At 47.1% G+C, this 20,792-nt stretch overlaps 1 protein-coding gene across 2 annotated transcripts; it reads right to left on the reverse strand.

The window, feature by feature from the left end:
* Nucleotides 1-1,501: 1,501 nt before the first annotated feature.
* IRX3 (iroquois homeobox 3) lies at nt 1,502-8,669 on the reverse strand. Of its 2 annotated transcripts, XM_079989270.1 has the most exons (4): nt 7,911-8,668; nt 4,548-5,739; nt 3,226-3,292; nt 1,502-1,866 (listed from the first exon to the last, which is right to left on the reverse strand). In XM_079989270.1, the coding sequence occupies exons 1-4, from the start codon at nt 8,130-8,132 to the stop codon at nt 1,812-1,814; spliced, it is 1,536 nt and encodes a 511-aa protein (XP_079845396.1). In that variant the 5' UTR covers nt 8,133-8,668; the 3' UTR covers nt 1,502-1,811. The 2 variants fall into 2 exon arrangements, with proteins under 2 accessions (XP_079845396.1, XP_079845397.1); XM_079989271.1 differs by lacking the exon at nt 3,226-3,292 and having other exon boundaries at nt 7,911-8,669.
* Between the last annotated feature and the right edge of the window lie 12,123 nt (nt 8,670-20,792).

A 20,792-nucleotide genomic window follows, 5' to 3' on the forward strand; every position in this document is an offset into this window, starting at 1 on the left:
TTGTAGCTCCGTGGCGATTAAGCTAGAGTTCCCAGGAACGTTTAGGGAGAGGGTTAACTTGAAATGCATGCTGGAGCCTGATAGAAAACCCACATTTTCCGTGAAAGAAGGCGGCGGCGGCGGGGGGGACGCAGGAGGGAAGTCAGAAGAAAGGAAAACGAACAAAGCGGGCCTTCCTCCAAAGAAAAGAAAAAAGCCGAACTCCCGCGCGAACTTTCCCGGGAGTAAGTGGCCACTGCTTTCAGCGAAACTTACTTCCGAGTAAACACACACACGCTAGTTGGCAGGGTAATGCGCACTCGACAAGTGGCTTTCTGCCTGCAGAGGGCGCTCGAGTTCCAGATTTCACTCGCGCTCCGAAGCCGAGACAGCGGGTTCCCGTCCCCCTCTCACTTTCTGATTTCTTTTTCCCCCTCTTTCTTTAATAAATAGAAACGGCCGGATAATGCATATAAAATAATCACGGGAGATAGCGATCCTGCTCCTTCCCTCCGCGCCCAGTCCCTCCCGTGCGCTGCCAGCTCAGCCGGCAGTAGTTTTTCCGTCTTAATCCACATCTTCTTGGAAAGAATAAAGAAAGGAGAGAGAGACCCTCTCCTCTTTCCTCCTTTTACTCGGGCCTTTCCTCTCTCCGCCCACCTCCTTCCGACCTTGTGTCTCTTTAGCCGTGGAAAGAGGACAAGGAGAAATACGACGGGGCTGACTTTCGCAACTTGCCTTGCCTCTGCCTTGATCCAGCCAACAGCTGTCTCAAATATACAGTCCGATCTTTACGCGAACGTGGAAGGAGAAGCGGACGCGGGGGGGGGGGGGGTTGGAAATCACACACACAAACAACCCCCCGTAGCGCTTAGCAATTCAAACAGACGCGAGAGCGCTTTGAACGACCCCCTGAAATCGCCCAGGATTTCCAGCCGCAAAGCGAAAGGACGATTCGATCTCCTAAGGAGGTTTTTTGCAACTTTGAAAAATATGGGCCCTTTAAACCAGCGGACTTGGCTTTCAAGCAGGAACCTCTTAACACACACACAAAACAAAAACAGGGTAGGGCAAGGCGTTTTGATCAGATCTGCAGCGATGGTCCCACCAGTGACTCCTAATACATAAACACGCGGGTCCCCCCCCACCTCCAAAATCTATTTAAAAATTAATACAGCAAAGTAACCAGAAAGTCCCAGATGTTGATTTCTGCCCCCGCTCTCTTTAATTCAAATGAATACGCACACACCTCTCTTTCCTGTACACAAACACACTCTGTTGACATTTTCTTCTAGCTAGCTCACAGCTGCATTTTGTACTCAAGATTGCTACTGATTTTCGTTCTCGCAGTTATAGAAAATCAGGATTTGGAAGCCTCTAAAGACGGCTACCCTTCTGGAAATCTAAGCACAGTGGGGAATCTTCCAAAACTAGTTTTAAAGTTTCCCAAAGTGACAAAAGGAAATAATGATAAATAATAATAATAATAATAATAATAATAATTCACGTAGGTATCAGAAAATTGTAGTCAAAGTGGCAACAGTTTATTAGCCAAAAATATATACTTTCTTGTACAATTTGGTTCACACATATGTACATTTTTTTTTCATTTTTACTATATATACAAAAAAGAAAATGAAGACGCCTATTTCTCACTGGACTTCCAAAAAACCTCACGAATTCAGCTAATCCAGATGATAGCACAGAAGCAGGGGGTTTTTTTCTTGGTTTTTGTAATTTTTTTCATTTGATACATGGACATGCGTACAAGTTGTAACTATACAGAGAATTTTATTTTACAATCATTAGAACAATAATTATAAAAAAATTAACTATGATGATGACAACGCAGATAGAACCATAGCTGCATCAAGTTGGTTCTGAGGCCTGGAAGAAAAGGAACACAGAAGAAAAAAAGAAGATATATAGATATATATCTTGAATACTGATTTCTCTGATCATCTAATAGGCAGCCAGAACTGGAGACTGCAGCGGAGCTTATGCTTTCTTTAACGTGGAACAAAAAGTCTTTGAAAACATTCAAAAACCATGAGCAAAAACTATCCCAATTTTATGCGGAGTGGGGGGTGCCCTTTAAAGGCTAACAGATTGACTGCAACATAAGCTTTTGCGGAGTTCTGAAATGCACTAACCCGCCTGGTCCTTTGCCTTTAGTCCATAAAAACTGATGCCACAATCCATATGTTAGTCTTTAAGGTGTCGGGAGAATCTTTTCTTAGTTTTGCTGCAGCAGATTCACATGGCTAACCGTCTGCAGTTTTATAGCCACTCTAATATGTTAGAGACATAATCCTTTTACTTAATTTTTTTTTTATTTAGGCCAAAGTGCTGTGCATTTTTAAGCAATATCAAGCAACCTTGCAGTGAACACTATTTCACTGCTAAATGCAAGTTATGAAATATATGTACATTTATGCACAAGCATATGTACTGTCTCACATGCAATCATGGCGCATTCTTTCTAGTCAACGTGCAAACACAGTGCATGGTATTATAGCCAAAGAAATATATGTGTGTATGCATATGCACCAACCACACAATTAAATCTATTCATTTCATTAGGGTGCATCTGTGTGCGTTTGTGAATGCACACTTGTACATAGCCAGGATAGATTATACATATAGGTGTGCATGTGCAAATAAATATATGCAGATATATCACACACCTAAACTCCACAGGTATGCAAGAGAGCAGAGTTTACATTGGCCTGTCCACCTTATTTCATAGACTAAACCAATATTTCAATTTGGCCAGTTTTGAACTGGAGGATTAAAAAGGAGGTGATCAGACTGGGAATTTTCTGCTTCCCTATATTGATTTTTAACAAGACTCTAAAGAGTTGCAGAGGGGACCTTTGTATCTCACAAGCACTAGTTTACAAATTCTAGAAAACTGACTCTGCAATCTTTCCTTGGTGCTCTTATCTAACATCACAAAAGTGCACTAAAGCTGGCTTGGAAAATGAATCTCAGAGGGACTGGAACCAAACTGGCCATTTATAATTCTTCCCCAGTCCTAAATATACATGGTGGGGCCCAAATCCCTCACATTTTTACTTGGAAGGAAGTCCAAGCCCTGGTTTCAATGGCATTTACTCCCAAGTAAGTCTGCAAGAGATTGCATCTTGCAGGGCAGCAAGTCCCATTGATGTCAATGGGAATTGGTCTACAAGCAAATTCCTCTCCCTTTTTAATGTACCCTCTAGGACATAGATAATCTCTTACCGCCTCTGAACTGGTTGAAAAGCTGTCTTTATTAACTTTTTCTCTACTTCCAAGGCACTAGATCGATCTAAAACAAACAAAAGCAAACAAAGAAAAAAAAAGTTCCTTTTTTTTAAAAAAAAACACCTTGGATTTGCTTCTCTAAGGTTCCTGAATTCATGTCACTCTTAGCAACTTAGCTCAGTACATTCTTTTTTTAAAAAATGAAAAAATGAAAACCTGTTAAAGAGAACCCAGATCCTAACCATGTCCAGTATTAAAATAAAAATGCTTCACTTCAGTGGGATTTGCTTGATCGCTTCAGAGTGTGTGCTTAAGGTCACAGAACACCTGGATTGCCAAACCCATTTTACATGGAAGTAAAAAACCAAACAAACCACAGACCCACACCTTTGATTTCAGTTTGGGGATATCTTTCCTAGCAAATATAAGAGGGGTTTTTTTTTGGGGGGGGTGTTAAATGTCATTTTAAAATAGGCAGGTGATACCATCAATACAGAGAGCACCAATTCTGACCACAGCAAGTAGGGTATCCCTAACTGGGAGAATGCATTTTTTTTTTAAAAAAAAGCTCCCCCTGTTTTGAAGGCAATATTGGTGGAAGTTGTTGTTTTAAAAAGAATGCGCCCCAGGTAAAGGCCTTCTGATTTATTTATTACCATGTGATTCTAAATGGGGAGCCTGGCACTGAAGTCGATAGAATAAATAGAAGACAGAAACTGATGCAGCATGATCTTGCATGTTCATGGGCTGTGGAGAGATCCAGCCAATGTTTCTGTCCGAAATATAAACTGAATCTTTAGGCCAACTAAGAAAGCCTGGACCTCTTTTGGGAAAAGAGATATAGAGAGTCCAGAAAAGGGAGCAGTGAGGGTCTGACTGTCTTTCCCCGTCATAATGAATTGCTTCTTTGGGCTTCAAACCCTCGAGGAATACCTCCCGCTTTCGTCGTTTTTTATTCCACCTACTCTATTCTGGAGCTTCCTTCTAAGTCCCCCTCCCTTCTACCATTTGCGTTCTTATAAGTTGTTTTAGTGGTAGCCAGCTTAGTTTTAATTAGAGTAGACCCACTGAAATGAATGGACTCAAATTTCTTCAGGTTCATTTCAGTGTTGTCTAAGGAAACTTAACTGAATGCCACATAAGTCTCAGGGAATAAACGCGCAGCCTCGCATACAAACCCACCCTAGTTCAAAATTCTCTCCCCCACGTAAGTAAGTCCCATGAATCTTAGGGTTGCAGCCAAGTTGTTTCCCCCTCCTCCCCCCACCTTGCCTTTCCCCGCTCTCAGGTATACGCCTCCCTCCCATCGAATGGGTTACCTGTTCCGGAGGACTCCGCGCTCTGCGCTTGGTCCGCGGGTCTGGAGAAAGCCGCGATAGCCGCCGCGCTGGGGGCCGCGCTGGGGTTCGCCCCCCCGAGTCCCAGCAGGTGGGGAGTGTTCAGTAAAGTGAGCGGGTGGGGGTGGTGGTGGTGGTGGTGATGGGGGTGGGCCGAGAAGGCCCGGCTGGACCAGTTAGCGAATTTGCCCAGAGGGCAAGAGGCGACCAGTCTGTGCGCGGGGCCCGGGGCCGTCGGAGGAGGCTGCGGCGGTGCGGGGGCTCCCACCAGCTGGAGGCTCTGGGGGGTGGCCGCTGCCGCAGGGGGGGAACCTCCGCTGGGGGGAGATTTCCGCGACGGGTTATCCGGGCTGGTAGCGGTCTCTGCTAAGGACCAGATCTTGGGCTTGGGAGGCTGCGCTTGCGGTGCCAAAGCGGGGCTGGGAGCCGTTGGGGGGGACGCTGGGGAGGAAGGATGGCGCTGTTGCTGCAGCTGCTGCTGCTGGAGAGTCGCTGGCGAAGGCAGCTCGCCCGACGAGGCGCGCTGACGGGCCTCCATAGCCTTCAAGAAGCGCTCCTGAGCTCCCGGCAGGTCCTCGAAGCCGTCGGAGCCCTCCGAGTCGGTGGTTTTGGCGTCGGAATGGAGGAGCACCGAATCATCCGGCGGTTCCTCGTCCTCTTCCTCCTCCTCCTCGTCCTCCTCCTCGTCGTCCTCCCCTTCCAGGAGAAGCTGCCCCGCTTTGGCCCCTGGCGCCCCGCTCTCCATATTCTCGGTGTCGATGTTCTCCAGATCGATCTCCTCGTCGTCGGGGTCCCGCTTGTCGCCTTCGCCGTCCTCTTCGTCGTGCTCGCTGCCGTAAGAGTTGCCCTCCTCGTCGGTGCGGCTCCGCGGAGCCCAGGTCATTTTATTCTCCTTTTTGAGGCGCCGCCGGGCGTTGGCGAACCAGGTGGAGACCTGCGTGAGGGTCATCTTGGTGATGATGGCCAGCATGATCTTCTCGCCTTTGGTGGGGTAAGGGTTTTTCCGGTGCTCGTTCAGCCAGGCCTTGAGGGTGCTGGTGCTCTCGCGGGTGGCGTTCTTGGGCCTCGACGGGTCGCCAAACTGGTACTGGCCATAGGGGTAGAAAGCCGGGTGGTGGTGAGGAAAAGCCGGGTGCTGGACGCCGGGGCCCTCTTTCAGCTCATACTGGGCTCCCTGCAGAAGGACAGAAAAAATGGGGAGGGGGGCGTTACACAGAGCAACTAACGGTTAGCCATGGAAATGGGCTCTTTCAAGGAGGAGAGAGCCCCCACACCGGTTCAGTAGCCCTCTTGACTCCCAAAGGGGTGGAAGATAAGCCGAGCAATATATTCGACGGGATCAAATGAATCAAGGGCTGCGCGGCTGTCATTCTGCCGGATGACGAAGAACGCTGTAAGACTCGGAAGCTTGCCCTTTTAAGTTCGATATATATGGAGAAGTGCGATTCCGTCTGCAGTTTTATAATAATTTCTCATTTCAAAAGTTATAAAGGGGATTGATGTTTGTGCGGGGGGCGGTTGGGAGGCTGCCTGTTATTTCTTAAATCCACAGAGTTCTAAAGGTGTCCCAGCCAGTCCTTTTTGAAAAGTATTTTCAATAGCCAGTTGAAGGCGCACACGCGGGCGCACCTCGCTTACGTTTTTTAAACTTCTTGGGCCATTCGCATGCAGCCCTGGCCTCCAGAACTCGGGAAACAGAATCTCGAAAAGTAGCTGGACGTAATCACATATATGACAGAAGTAAAATAGGTTTACGTTTATATTCTCTCTCTCTCTCTCTCTCTCTCTCTCTCTCTCTCTCACACACACACACACACACACACACACAACCCCCAAATGAGACGTGGTGTGGGGAGACGAGAGAGATGCACAGCATATGCCGTGCATTTAATGGGAGATCCTATTAAATCTCCCATTGTTTCCTTGAGAGAAAACATAACAGATCAGGGTATTATTAGACAGTGGCTTGTTGTTTTTAATTCACCGCTTGCAACTTTGCAGAAGTTGGATTTTGTTTTTGCTTTAAAGAAACGCTCAGGCTTAACTTGACAAAATCTCTGCTCGAAGTTTCTGCGTGTCTCTCCTCTCCCCCCCCCCCCGCAACTTGCACAACGGAGGTGTTGCTGCTAAACCCCCTTTAAATAAAAAAACAAAACACCCTTTTGCCTGACGATTCCTCCGCGCGCTAGATGGAACTGTCAATCAACCCCCTCACGGAAAGGAGAGGAGAGAGAGAGAGAGAGAGAGAGAGTACTAGCGCCCATTTGTGTCCAAGGGTTTTGATGGGTGTCCGTATTGGGGGAATTGTTAGATTTCCCTTTTTCAACTTTCATTGGGGAAACACGGGCCTAGGAATGGCGCTCTGAAACTATATTCAAACTCTCGAAGATATATGGACAACAAAAGGACTCAGTAACTCCTTCCTACAACTCTCTGTTGAAATCAGGCTCCCTTATATTATGAAAAACCCGAACACTTTATTTTCTGCTAGGTTTGGATCCCCATAGCAGATCTTTTTGCTTCCAAGGCTTATTAATAGTAACATGATTACTGATTTTCAAAGCGAGATTCCGACTCTCCCCGCCCCCCCTCTCATCCAGTGCGTGTTATTCACAAGGAAAAGGCACAATATGGGATTGTTCTTACGTTGAGAAAAGACGATCAAAGGCACTCACGGAGGTGATTCTCTCTCTCTCCCCCCCCCCCCTCCTCCCACCCGCTGCCCTTGGTTCAGTTCAGTTCTCCATACACCCGGAATTATTTGAAAGCTGCATTGAAATTAATACGGCCCATTACTTCCGACTAAGCAGTGGTTTAAGGATACGGGTGCCTCTCTTTTTAAAAATAAATAAATAAATAAATAAAAATTTAAAAAGTCACGGGAGGGGGCGCGAACTGTGTCCCAAACTCTGCGAGTTATTTTTTTTTTAAAGTAAAAAAATAAAGCCGAGGCAGGAGTTTTTTTGCATGCTCTTCTCAATCTGCCGAAGAGAGATTTTTAACCCCTCGCCTGCTCGGCCCCCTAGCGCACCCCCGGGCCCAGATCGAGGGGGGGGGGGGAACCAGGAGACCGAGCTGGTCACTTGCAAAGCACCACCAGCCAATTGCACCTTTTCCTGCGTCTTCGCTTTACGCCCGCAGCTGTGCAAAATCACATCGCAGGCGGAGTTGGAAGAGAAAGAAAAGCTGAAGATTCCAAAAAGAGAAAGAAAGGGGGAGAAAGGAGGACTGCGGGTTTTTAAAGGGAGAAATCTGGAGTTGGGGTGTGTGTGTGTGTGTGTGGCAGAGAGCGAGAAAGAGAAAGAGAGAGAAAGAAGAGCGGAATCTGTGGACTCGTCTCCTTACCAGCTGCGGGAAGATGGGTAGCTCGGCGGTGTAGGGGAGGAAGGCTCCGTATCCTTGAGCAGCCGCGGCTGCCGCGTACGGCGCTCCGTACATGGAGGAGAGCACGTTGGAGAGCGTCCCCGTCGGGCTGAGGTCTGCCCCGCTTCGGGAGCTGCTGTTCCCTTGGCGATCCGATGGGTAGAGCGGCCGGATATACTGGTATCCCAACTGGGAAAATGCCATGGCGGGGTGGTGTGTGGTTGGGGGGGGGTGGAGAGGCGAGGAGGGGGGGAAGAGGGGAAGGAAGGGGGGAAGGAAAGAGGGGAGGGGAAAGAGGGAGGGGGAGGAAAGGAAAGAGAAGCGAAAGGAGAGAGCGCGAGGAAGGAAGGAAAGAGAGAGAGAGAGAGAGGCGCAGAAGCGAAGAAAAGGAGCCCGGTCGTTCGCCCTTTGCTCGCCTCGCCTGCACTTTTTTAGTGCGTCTCAGAAAGTCTGCCAGGCATTGGCGGTGCCGGGTGGGTTAGCGGGGTGGGAAGACCAGGCGAGGCCGGGGGGGGGCTGCCGCTGTTGCTGCTGCTGCCGCCGCCTCCTCCTCTTCCTCTTCTTCGTCTTCTTCTTCCTCCTCCTCCAGCCGCTGCTGCGTAACGATCCTCCGTCTCTTTCTCCCTTCACTTTTCCTATTGATCTGAGTGGACTCCAGGTCAGGTCCTAACAGATTGCTGGAGATTATTGGAACTCCCGCCTTTGATTGACAGCCGGAGTCTCTCTCTCGAAGCTCCTCCTCTTTCTTTTAAGTCAGTCTCTCTCTCGCTCGCTCTCGGTTTCTCACTCCGGCTCTTTTCTCACTCCCTCCCCCCGCCACTCACGCCTTCCATTTACTGACGTCGCCGTCTTTTATTTGAGTGCTTTTCAAATCTGGTGGAAGCCATCGCCAATCAGTCCGGGGTTTGTACAAAGATTTAACTCAGTCCAGGAGAGTTGTTGCTTAATACATAATAATAATAATAAATATTAATGCTATTATTGTTATTATTACCATTATTAAAATAATCTCCCTTCAGAACAAAATGTATCAACTACAGTTAAGACAGGGATCCGTGCAGAATTGTGGCACACGCAGACTCCCTTCATTATTATTGTTGTTGTTTTTATTATTTTGCTGATGATCTCCACAAAATTAATCTCCCAAACTCCCTCGACTCCCCCCCTCCCTCGCGCAAATTAACCTATTCATTCCTGGAACTGTTGGACTGAACACTAATATAGATTTAAAAGTCTGCTTTCACTCTCTTTCTTTCGCGAACCGCCCCCTACCCACCGTGAATTTCTCTTTTCGCACCGAATTTTGAAGTAGTTTCTTTAACACAGTAGGTCAAAATACAGTAAAGGTGGAGAGAGAAAAAGGAGGGGGAAAATAAAGTGAGATGGGGGAGTTAGAGAAGTTAATTTCCCTCCTAATAAGAAACTTCAAAGGCTTGTAGGTCAGAATTTTGACATCAAAGGCGAGAAAAGAAGGCAAATTAAAATTTTAACAAAGGAGACGTAGGGGCAGCCCCGTGGGCCGTTGGTAAATAAGCGGTGTGAAAAAATGGGGTGGGGGCCGGTGGTTGGGAGACACCACACATGCAGACAAGGAGACAATGACAGGCATCTGAATGGAACTCATTAAGGGCTTTTTGTCTTGGTGCTAAAACTCTAATTAGGAAATTTATGATCGTTTTGCTCGGTCCCTGGGTTCTTTAGCGGTGCGCGCAAAGGAAGGGCGAGCAACCACTTCCCTGAGTACCTGAACCAGACAAAACTGTAAGAAAATCGCAGGAGGGAAAGAGGGTTTGTGGCCATGAGAGAGGGGGGAACCTTTAGGGAGAAAGACCCCCTTTTGGTTCAATTATTGCTGGGTGTTATAATCGGACGTTGTTCCGAAAATTGCCACCACCACGTCATCATTTTTCTTTCGCAAATGCACGGGCATTTAATTGACTTGAGCAGGGCGAACTTGCACGTATTTACTCAGAAGTAAGCTCAGTGGGGCTTAGTCCCACATGTAAATATTACAACCGCACTGATTTAATTTACCCTCACCCCCCAGCGATGGCAAAATTGCTTCTTCTCTTGAGAGACTTATTTTGCTGTTCATGAGACTCTACTAACCTTTTCATATTCTCACTCACTCACTCACTCACTCTCACACACCTTTTACCGTAGTGTAGATTTCTTATATGTTATTATGCGTATGTCGTTTGACAGCCTTTTCCAGCCTTCGGTTTACGGTCATGCCCTAATTTACGCATAGTTTGGTATACACGCACACGCACGTCTGCATGGACATGGTCGCCTCGGTGCACGCGCGTACACATCAGCAAAGCGTCTTGCGACACTTTCAGGGCTAGCAACATTGGCGTCAGCCTTTAGTGGGCTACAGTCCATCAGATGCATCACAGGACCTATTTATAGATTTGGCCATCTGCTTAGGAGCCCCTACGCACCTTTACAGGGAAGTAAGTCCGGCAGATAAAGTTCTGCTCAGAACTCACATGGGGACATGAGTTTTCACTTTGTGGAATATCCCCTCCACACACACACACACACACACACACACAAGAAAAAGTTTCTAAGCGTTTCAAAGTTACAGTTAACGTGGCATCGCAATTTCTCCTCCGTTTCCCGGATCCCGACGGATATATATATCTTCCACAATATATCTTGAGTGCTTTCAGATAATCGCCCATTGTCCCCTTCCTCCCCCCAGCTTCCAGTCCCGTCTGGGTTTAATTTTATAACTCTATTCCTCTTCTTTATTATTATTATTTATTTTTATTATTATTTAAAATGAAGTGCATGTCGGATTAAACAGTTCGAGAAATCGACCTTGATAGCTTCCTCTCGTAAACCTCTCCCGTCTTGTAATAAACGCGGATTATATCCAATAGCAAGAGTCAGAATTAAAATTCTCGGAATCAATAGCGAGCAATCTCGATGAAACATCTCTAATCGTATTACGCTCCTCTTGATAGCTTTCCCTATCTGCTAATCTAATGCAGTCTTCTCTGTATCCCATCTCCAATATTTTTAAAACTTTTCTTCTTGGAGTTTTAGAAGTGCCGTGTGATGGGTGGATATCCCAATATTCAACTGAGTTTCGATATTATTATCATTATTATTATTATTAAATATGGGAGGGAGGGAGCGGGGGAGGAGAGCGAGAAAGAGACAGAGAAGCACCCTCACGAGAAAACGCCAGCTCCCCGTTTTACTTGCTGTTTTGTTCTATATTATTTTCAAATGGTGATTTGGCAGAGCTAGGACGGGAAAAGTCGATTAGAGACCAAGGGGAACCGGAAGGGAGAAACGGTCGAAAACCTCACTCCTCGGTGCAATTTACTCGCGAGTAATCTTTGCCTCCTCTTCCAATATCGAGAAGGGACAGTCTCCCCAAGGAAAAAAAAGGAAAAGGTTTTGCCGATTCTGTTTCTTGGCATCAGACTGGGATTGTGACCTCAGCTCGTTCAAGTTGGAGTTCCCTAAAGAAATCTTAGAGGGTTAAACACACACACACGTGTGAAGCCTGGAGGTGCTGTCGATACTATAGTCCAGGCGCACACGCGCCCTTCCTTCAAATCTTCAGATATCCTGTGTTTCCCTGCTTACAGCCCTTATCTCACTGTCCTGCATTGCAGGACTGTCGTACGGATCGGCAGGGGCGCTTTGAACCCTGGAAAGGGCCCTGACCGGAGTTCAGCCGTCCTTAGCTTGACTACAGGCGCCTTTCAGTGGCGTGTAAAACCAATATTCAACAGACGCGTGGGGAAAAGAGTTGGCCAAGTTGCATTGCAAGCGGGGTGCGGAGAGGTGCTGATGGGGCGCTTTGGAGCTCAACGGGCGCTGTACCCGAGAGATGCGCGTAATAGCCTCCCTGCTACGGCTTCCCTCGTCCTTCCTTTAGTGAAAAGCAGTCAGCTGGAGGAGGAAGACCGGCGGGCGGTGGTGTGATGATTAACCCCTTCCTTTCCGGTCAACCCTTCCTCTCAAAAAAGCCTCCTTAATTGCTTAAAAATAACAAAAACTGCAACGCGAGAAGGTGTGTGTGTGTGAATATTTGCAAGCCTGCACGTGTACTTGAAGACACACACACACACTTTTGACATATATAAAGTGTGTGTGTGTCTTCATGGGTGAGGTATATTAAAATTAAATCGTGCACGAATTTTTAACAATGTGATTTTAGACACACGCACCCATTGTGATCCTCAACTTCTTCATTCATGGGAGCGATCCACAGCCCGCCGGTGACCCTGTTTGCAAGCCCAGCCTCTCTGTGTCATTGCCAACGCGAACAGGTAGCTAGCGCTTCTCCCAGGATCTCAGACAAGGAGTTTTTCCTCCGCCCCTTCCTGGCGACGCCGGGGATTGAACCTGGGACCTTCTGCATGCGCAGCAGATGCTCCACCAACTGAGCCACGGTCCCTTCTTCTCCCGGATAATCTCTGGAACAAGCTAGGTTGCAACAAACCTCCTGGGTTCTGAAATTCCCCACTACGTTTCTCTCCCTGCTTGGTTTCCTCAAGAAAGGGTGGTGGTGATTAATTTTATAAACAGCATTATTCAATACAGCCTTTTAATAGGGAAAAGAGACACGTGTTGTGCAGGGCTTGGGACTTCGAGCGGCCTCCCTCCTCTCCCTTCCTCGGTTCACGGTCCCGGGGGAAGAGAGGGACAGCTGGCCTGGTGGGCGGTTGGACGGCGAAACTACAATTCCCTTCTGTCTCTCCCCATTCTCAGATCAAAAGGGGACACCAGCACCCCTCTTTGATTGTGGCAAGAGTGGGGTGGGAGAGGAGAGGAGGAGGTGGGAGCATTGTAGTGGTGAAAAATGAACGGGGGAGCGCAGGGAATGGACAAGTCAGTACCCAGAGGTTGTGTGAATCGGGGAGCAAAGGGAGAAAGGAAATCTCAGAGGCGAGAGTGGAGGGTGGGAAGATCGCAGCAGGGGAAAGATCCGCAATCCCAATTGCACGTGGAGAAGATGCATGGAAGGGCAACATGGAACGTGTGAAGCAGACGCGGGGAGCCTTCGACTCTCCGGATGTTGCTGAACTACAACTCCCATCAACCTCAGAGAGACTGACCGATGGATATGGGTGGTGGTGGTGGTGGTTGTAATTCCGCAACAACCAGAGGGCCAAAGGTAACGGTCGCCTGGCATGAAAGATGGCAGAGTCATGTCTGCGTGTTGACGGGATAAGCGTTTGTAGAAAACTTCCACAAGTTGCAAATTTTAGGGAAGCGAGCCACCGAGGCGGGGAGAAGAGGAGGCCGCCCCGGTTCTCGGCCACGGGCTCTGCCAATTAAAGGAAAACCAGCCCGGGCAGAGCCACTAGCTCCCGCCTACACGTGTCTTCCGTCTGAGATCTGTCAAAAGCCAAGAGCTTTGCTTCTTGATCTGTTATCCCGGGACTAAATAAGAAGCCACTTTTATTCCTCCACCCCTCCCACTTTAAGGGCTTCATTTGTTTTTGACAACTGTAATCATATTATATATTGCTACTTCTACATACCTGGGCTGGGGTCTGGGGCGCATCTTTCGCACCCCACTTCTAGACATGAGGAGAGGTTAGGGTTATTCGACCATGAATGAAGTGCATTCTGTGCATGCTCGAAAATACTCTCGTTTTGCTCCTCCTATTGCGGAGCTGAGTCCTGGCAGGCTCCCGGGTTGAAGCACTTGCTCAAGTATTAAGGCCTTCTCCTCCCTGGAAGGGGGCATGAGGAGAGAGAGGGACAAAGAGAGAAAAGCCCTTTTCTTTACCGTCCTCCTCCCTCCTCGCGCGGCACAGTTTCTAGAGGGGTTGCCGTCCTCTGTGGGTCTGTTTCCCGCAGGGCTCCTCTGCTTTTAACAGCTGGTGGGATTTCCACAGAGAACTCATTATTTCCCAATTGCTTAGTTAACATCTCCCTGCTGAGGTGAAAGATATACCTGTTGGATTCCTGCCTGCATCTGCAAAGAGCCTTTGGATGGGTGGTGGTAGCAGTAGTGGGGAGTCCATTCGGTTTTTTTAGATGCTTCCCCTAAGCGTCTCCCCCAAGCCCCACACATTTAGGCTGTCGGGTTTTTGCTTTGTTTTGCTTTTTGTAAGGATGAATGTGGGCATTTGGCAAATAGGGGAGGGAATTGGCATAATCCTAACATAATTATTTATTTGATCGCATTTTATATCCCACTCCTTCTCCAAGGAGCTCAGGTTGTCGTACATTATTCTCTCCCGCCGCTCCGTATGATCCTCATAACAACCCTGTGAGGTCGGCTAGCCTGAGAGTTGACCCAAGGTCACCCACTGAACTTCATAGCCGAGGGGAGGATCTGAACTCTAGTCTCCCAGGTCCTAGCCCAGTGTTTCTCAAACTGGGGTCCCTAGGTGTTGGACTACAACTCTCATCATCCCCGGGCCCTGACCATTGGCCAACTGACTGGGACTGATGGAAGTCATAGTCCAAAAAACAACAACAACAACATCGGGAGAGCCCTAACTTTAGCAACCCTTGCCAGGGGTGCCAACTTGAATAAAATATTGGGAGGCCCAGGTAAATCCCGCCCCACATAATCGATCACATGACTCGGTGTGCACACACCATTTGAATGGCAACACTCATCAACTTTGGGGGGCCGCCCCCAAATGTTTTATTAGGGAGACCCTAAGTGACCTCAGCCCCTAGGAGGTGGCTCCTATGTCCCTTACTATACTTGAGGAAGGGAGCGGGGGAGAATCTCGAAGGGGGGGGGTACTGAGCTATTCATTTTCACTTTAACGTCAAGCATAGGAGCCAACTCCTAGGATCCGTGGGGGCTTCGGCCCCCACAATAAAATATTTGAGGGGGCCTAGCCTCCACAAAAGTGATGGGCATTGCCATTCAAATGGTGTGTGTGCACTGCGTCATGTGAACGATTGTGCGGGGCGGGGCTTACGTGGTCCCCCACAATATTTTATTCAAGTTCGCACCCCAGACGTCAAGAGATCCGTTAGTATTAGATTAAGGTGCCCGTCTGTTCCAGCGTCCAGCCTCCAACAGCGTCCAGCCAGATGTCTCAAGGAAGCGATTGTCTCCAGCATCTGGTGTTGAGAGGTATACTGCTCTTGCATATGGAGGCTCTTCCACCAAGCATCCGTGGCAGGCGGGTTGAGTCTATTTCACAGGGCGAAGAAGGTGGATTCGTTCCCCCTTTACAAAATCCAGCCATTCTGTCTTCTCTATCAAAACGTCATTTAAACGCATTTAAACACCTGGATTTTTGTTCACTGGGGCACACTTCCTAACAATTGTACCTAAGAATTGCGACTGAACTTTGCTTGGATCCTGCTCAGATCGCTAATTTACAGCCATGCCCTATGCACGTTTCCTATGAAACAAATGCCTCTGCACTCAGTGCTGCTCCTCTCCAGCAAATGATCACCCAATGATAGCTTTTTCAGCTCCAGCCTACGCAAGTTTACTCGGAAGTAAAAATCCGATTCAGGCAACGGGGCTGGCGCGCCAAGCATGAAAGCTAAGCGGACACCCTGCATCACAAGATGTAGTAGACGTGGGATCCTCCTCCAGATGTTTCGGGCGGCAGGTCCCAGCAGCCAATAGTCATAAATGATGGGCTCCGTGGCCCAAAACATTTGGAGGACAAGGGTTCAAATCCCCACTCAGTGGGTGTGTCCTTGGCGCCAGTCGCAATCTCGCAGCGGTAGTCTACTTCACAGGGTTGTTGTGAGAATAACATTGCAGAGAAGAACCGTGTAGGTCTCCTTGCGCTCCTGGGAGGAAAGGCGGACTATATATGTCAGTAAGGAAAAGTCCATGCTCCCCCTTAAAAAAAAAAATGCAGGAAAAGAGGAATTTGCTTTGAACCAGACCGCGGGCCTCCTGTCGGCCTCCAGCAGCTTCCATCACCTCTGAGACCATTGGTCATGCTGGCTTGGAGCGGGCGATAAGAGATGGACTCTGACAACTTTGAGCGGAGGGAACACAGCTTCCTGATCCACCCTGTAAACGCCCCAAAGCGACGTGAAGCTAAAAGGTGTTAATTAAGCCATCCCAAGCAATAGGTAATTAAAAGAAAAGGAAGGTCGGGACGGGACGGGACGGGGGGTGTGTGTCACTTAACACCTTCCCAAATGCTAGCTTCTGCTCGAGCCTTCCTTCTCAAAACAAACAAACAACAACAACAAAAACCGGGCCCCGCCGACCTTCTCGAAGCTACCGAAGAGATAGCGCTCTCCGCATTCCTTTATCCCATATGGGATCAATCTTGCGCTCGCCTTCTTGATCAACGATTCGTTAATTGCGGTCACGTCTGATCCGGGACAGCCAGCACAAAGCGAGACGGTCCCCCTTTCCTGGCTAAGGGGGCGCTGCCGATCTCTTTCCACCGGAGATCAACATTCCCCAACAAATACGGTTTTACTTCATTTGCGAGCGATTAGGACTGAGGCGTCGCTGAAAACGTTTGTGGTTGTTGTGTCTACTGCTTCTTTGCAGTTGATTTCTTTTTCTCTTCCTCTTCGTTTTTATAAAATCTGCAAGGGTCCCCTGGGAAAGAGCGGGGAGTTGGTAGTTACTAACAACAATAATAAAGGGCCTTCCTATAAACTCCAGTTTACTTAAGAGTCTTGACAATAAATTGAGGTGGAGGGAGAGATCTGTTCTTCCACTGTTTTTATAAACAGTTCCAAGGTCCTAAATGGGTCCATATAGAAACCACATTAAAGGTATTTGAAGCTACCACCTTGTTGAATTGAAGCAGGTCCAGATCTAGTCAGTGCTTGGATGGGAGACCACCTGATCTACACCACCTTGATGGAAGATTTGCAGTAGATTTGAGTCTGATAACCTTTTGTAAACGGCTTTTGAAAACCTCCGGGAGCTATAAAGTGGAATACAAGTATTCAAAACCATATGAATGAATGAATTGCCCTATGAACTTGATGAGTAGGGATCATCGCTCAAATTGTAAGAGGGCAGAGGGGGCCTGCCCTGGTGAACTGTCTTTAGAAGGTGTGTGTGTGTGTGTGTGTGTGTGTGCTTCTTTGTAGTGGCACCCAGATAGCGGAATGCCCTCAAACTGATATTTACTTGAAGCCAACCTTGTTTTCATTTCAGCACCAGTTTAAAACCTGGTGATTTACTCTAGTGCTTAGTAATTGTTCCTCTCATTGTTAAATTTATAATTACTGTCACTTGTGTTTTAAGATTCTCTATTATTGTTACCCACTCCGCCCTCCCAACACATACACATACTTCAAAGATATAGAAAATACATACCCATTACAAAGTATCTTCACACTGAGATAAAACAGCTGCTTAGTCTTCTTAGAAGGAAGTAAAGGACAAGGAAGAAAGGAGAAACCTAAAGAAAGTGAAAGTGGGGGGAGGAAAATAAAGAAAACCCACTCCCAATGTGTTGTTTTTTTATTTGTTGCTTTGATTGGTGTACCCTGCCTTGATATCCTTCACTAGAGAATCTCCCCCGCCCCACTCTGTACGCCACATCTAAATTTATCAAATATCAAAACAATATAATTTGGAGCGGTGATAGGGAGGGATTTGAACTCCAGTCTCTCTTGTTTATATTCATCATAGCAGAGGAGTTCTCAGATTTAAATTCTGGGACTTCAGAGGGTCCTGTTGCCATATCTTTCACTATAGTCAAATCAAGGAAGCATCCTGAAGAATGTTCAGTTCAGTTCTGCCCCCCTTTCCATCATGGAAGCCACATTTTCTCAAGGGGTTCTTAGCATGGGGCCCACAGAGACTTTCCCTGGTGCCTGTGGAATGCCTTCTCCCTGCTGAAATGAGACTTGAAAAAAGCATCCTATTGTTGCCAATAGCTTTGATAGCAGTGTGCGCTTAGTTGTGGTGTGTGTGCACAACAGCCTTTCCCATTTGTAAATGTGCCTGCATGCCCCCAAAATGCTGGTGATTTCTGCTTTCTCTGCACAAACTCTGGCCCAGTTATAACTAAGAGGCCTTATTACATTTTGAATGCTCATATGACAATATAGTCTTCTGTACAACAATATTTCCATCAAAACAATTGTTTTAGTCATATATGCAGATGTAGTTATTGCTCAGTTGGTGAAAGCTCCTTTGATCAATGGATTAAGTTTTCTTTAAATGTGTGACACACCTGATAGGAATGTTTACTTGTGTGTGTAGCATTACGTCATATGAGCTGTAGTCCGAAGTGGAACGCCTCAGAACGAGCAGATCACCACAATGAGAACTAGGCTTGTACCTCCTTGGTGGTGAGGAAAAGGCCCTTTGTGCATTCTCAGAAGCCCTGCCATGCCTGTTACCCCATTGCATATTCCAAAGCGAAACCCTCACATTATAAACAATTAGATATGAGGTGAGCTAACTCCTGTTCCCTTCTTCCTTTGTGGAAGAAGACATACTGTTATATTTTCACGAGCGTGCCTTAGATCTTGCAAAACATAAGGACAGCAGAGACTGGATCCAGATGGTGTGATAGCCTTCTGGAAAGAGAGAGCAAGCGCTCTCTGTCATTAAATGTGAAGGGAAAAGGATTTTCTTTTGGAGGTGGGGAGTTCAATTGAAGGTTATAAAGCCTCCATTTTAATAGGATCGAAGTGAAATTAGTTAATCTGGAAACACTCGCCAACAGCGGCTCCAGGAGTCTTAAGTGCTTTCTAAGCCATTTAGGGGGGGCGGGAACGCAGAGAGAGAAGAAAGGAAGGCAAAGTTACCTGCACAGAGAAAAAGCAAGTTACAAGAAAAATGTACAGATGTCCGAAGCATCTTTAAGTTCTGTGTGTTTTATTTTCCCCTATTGCAAGTAATATTGCTGCTGGTTCTTAACACTCCCATATCCCACAATATTGCCATAATGCTTCTTAATATAAGGACCAGTGCTTCTTAAAATCTAATAAACATAAGCAGCCTCTAGACTCATCTCACAATGAACAGCTCACTGGGCAACCAGCACTGCCTGTCACACTGGTGATCCTTTTACAAAAAATACCAAAGTATACTGAAGTTCCGTGTGGTTCCTGAGGTCTCATCTCAAATCATGCGCTTATCATTGAGGCTTTAAATAAGCTAGATTTTGAAGGGAAGTGTAGCCTGTATTCAAACCAAATTCCTTCAGGTCTGGGATACCTTGGAAGCAGGGGAAATACAGGCCCAAAGATCAAATTCAGCCTGGCCCTCCAGGCCTCTCTATCTGGCTCTGGGACTCTACTCAGACCACACCTCTTTCCTCTAGGCCACACCCCTCACAGACCTTGCTTCTCCAGTGCTTTTGCCTGCCTGGAATGTGCCCTTGAACCGTGATAATGCCTCTGGCTTGCCTGGATGGATGATAAAGTGGTGTATGGCTCCCTGACGGTTGCCAATGAGGGATCGTGGCCCTCAGATTGAAAAAAAGGTTCCTTTTTCCTTCCTGCCCTAAAGGTTATAGCCTGTGGTTTATCTTCTCAGGCAAATCAGGTGACTGCCTGGAGTGCCGGACTTTGTGGGGAGGGCTATCTATCTATCTTAGCTCACTCTGTACTCAACTGTTGAAATAAACAAGCCAGGATGATGCTGGCATCTCTGATGTTTCGCTATCATTGCAAAGCCTTCTTTTTAATTTGTATTTTTGTCTTTTGGAAACGCATTATTGGGAAGGACCTTAGCATCGTGGGAGGCTTCCCATGCAAATGTTTCAGCTTCAACCTCTGGCATCCCCAGGTAAGGTTGGGAAAGATTCCTGCCTGGAATCCTGGAGAGCAGCTGTGCTGGCAGCAGAGCTAGATATGGCCAATGTGATGACTATATAATCCAGGGTGGTTCCCTGTGTACCTAATAAAAGGTACTACATCTGTACCCATTCAACATATGGCATGTTAGAGCTTGTGATCAGATCCGTGGGCATGAATGCATTGTCTTATGTGACAGCGATAAATCATGCATCAGTGTTGCGATATGGCCTGCAAATTCAGTTCAATAAAGTAAACAATATATTAAAAGTTGGGTAAATGAAGGACAGTGCAATAATTAAATCTGCATAGATGACTAAAGTGAGCAACAATTAAATCTGCATATATGACGAAAACAATTGTTTTGAAGGAAATATTTTTGTACAGAAGGCCCAAAAAGATGATCTCTTTGGGCATTCTGCCTATTCTGTTTCTTGCCCCCTTTTCTCGCCTGTCATAGTGGGGCAGGGATGGGGAAACTCTGGACTAGGGGCCAAATGAGGCCCACCTGGCCCTCAGACTTCTCCCCAGGCTTCACTCCTTGTGGGATGTATTATTACTAGAGCAGACAAGTACAACATTTTCCTGTTGCCCAGAATGGACATACAGGGGAATGTGGCTCCAGGCAGGGAGCACTTTTCTGTCATACCTGCTCTGGAGCTTCCTCTCCCTCTGTGTGACCAGGTAGATGGGGTGACCCTAGTTGACCAGATGAAAGGGCAGGTCACATAATCATCTCTCTCTTGGTCTCTTGGATTCTTACTCTTGGACTGTTGCTCTCCTGGCTCTTAGCCAGCGCATGGCTCAACCTTCTCATAGGATGGAGCCCACAAACAGAAAGTCTGAGATGTAGCTCAGACTACTTTCCACTGTAACCACAAGATAAAACCTGCCTTCAGATTACTGCTGTGAACTGAATGTGAGTAAAACTTCATTCTTACTTTTTAAGAAGACCGTGTTGTGTTGTTATTATTTTAAGAGGGCAAAAAAAGGGGAAACTTACCAGGAGTAAGTCAGACTGGATTGCTTAATTAAAGGATTCTAGCAAATCATCAACTTGCTTCCAGTAAGTTGCAGTGGGAATGTACTCTGTTGTTTACACACTAGCGTGAGTGAGGAGGGATAATATCAAAACAATATATCCTCTCTGACCTACCTTAACAT

This window comes from Podarcis cretensis (genome assembly GCF_951804945.1).
Source record: "Podarcis cretensis genome assembly, chromosome: 8".
NCBI lineage: Eukaryota > Metazoa > Chordata > Lepidosauria > Squamata > Lacertidae > Podarcis > Podarcis cretensis.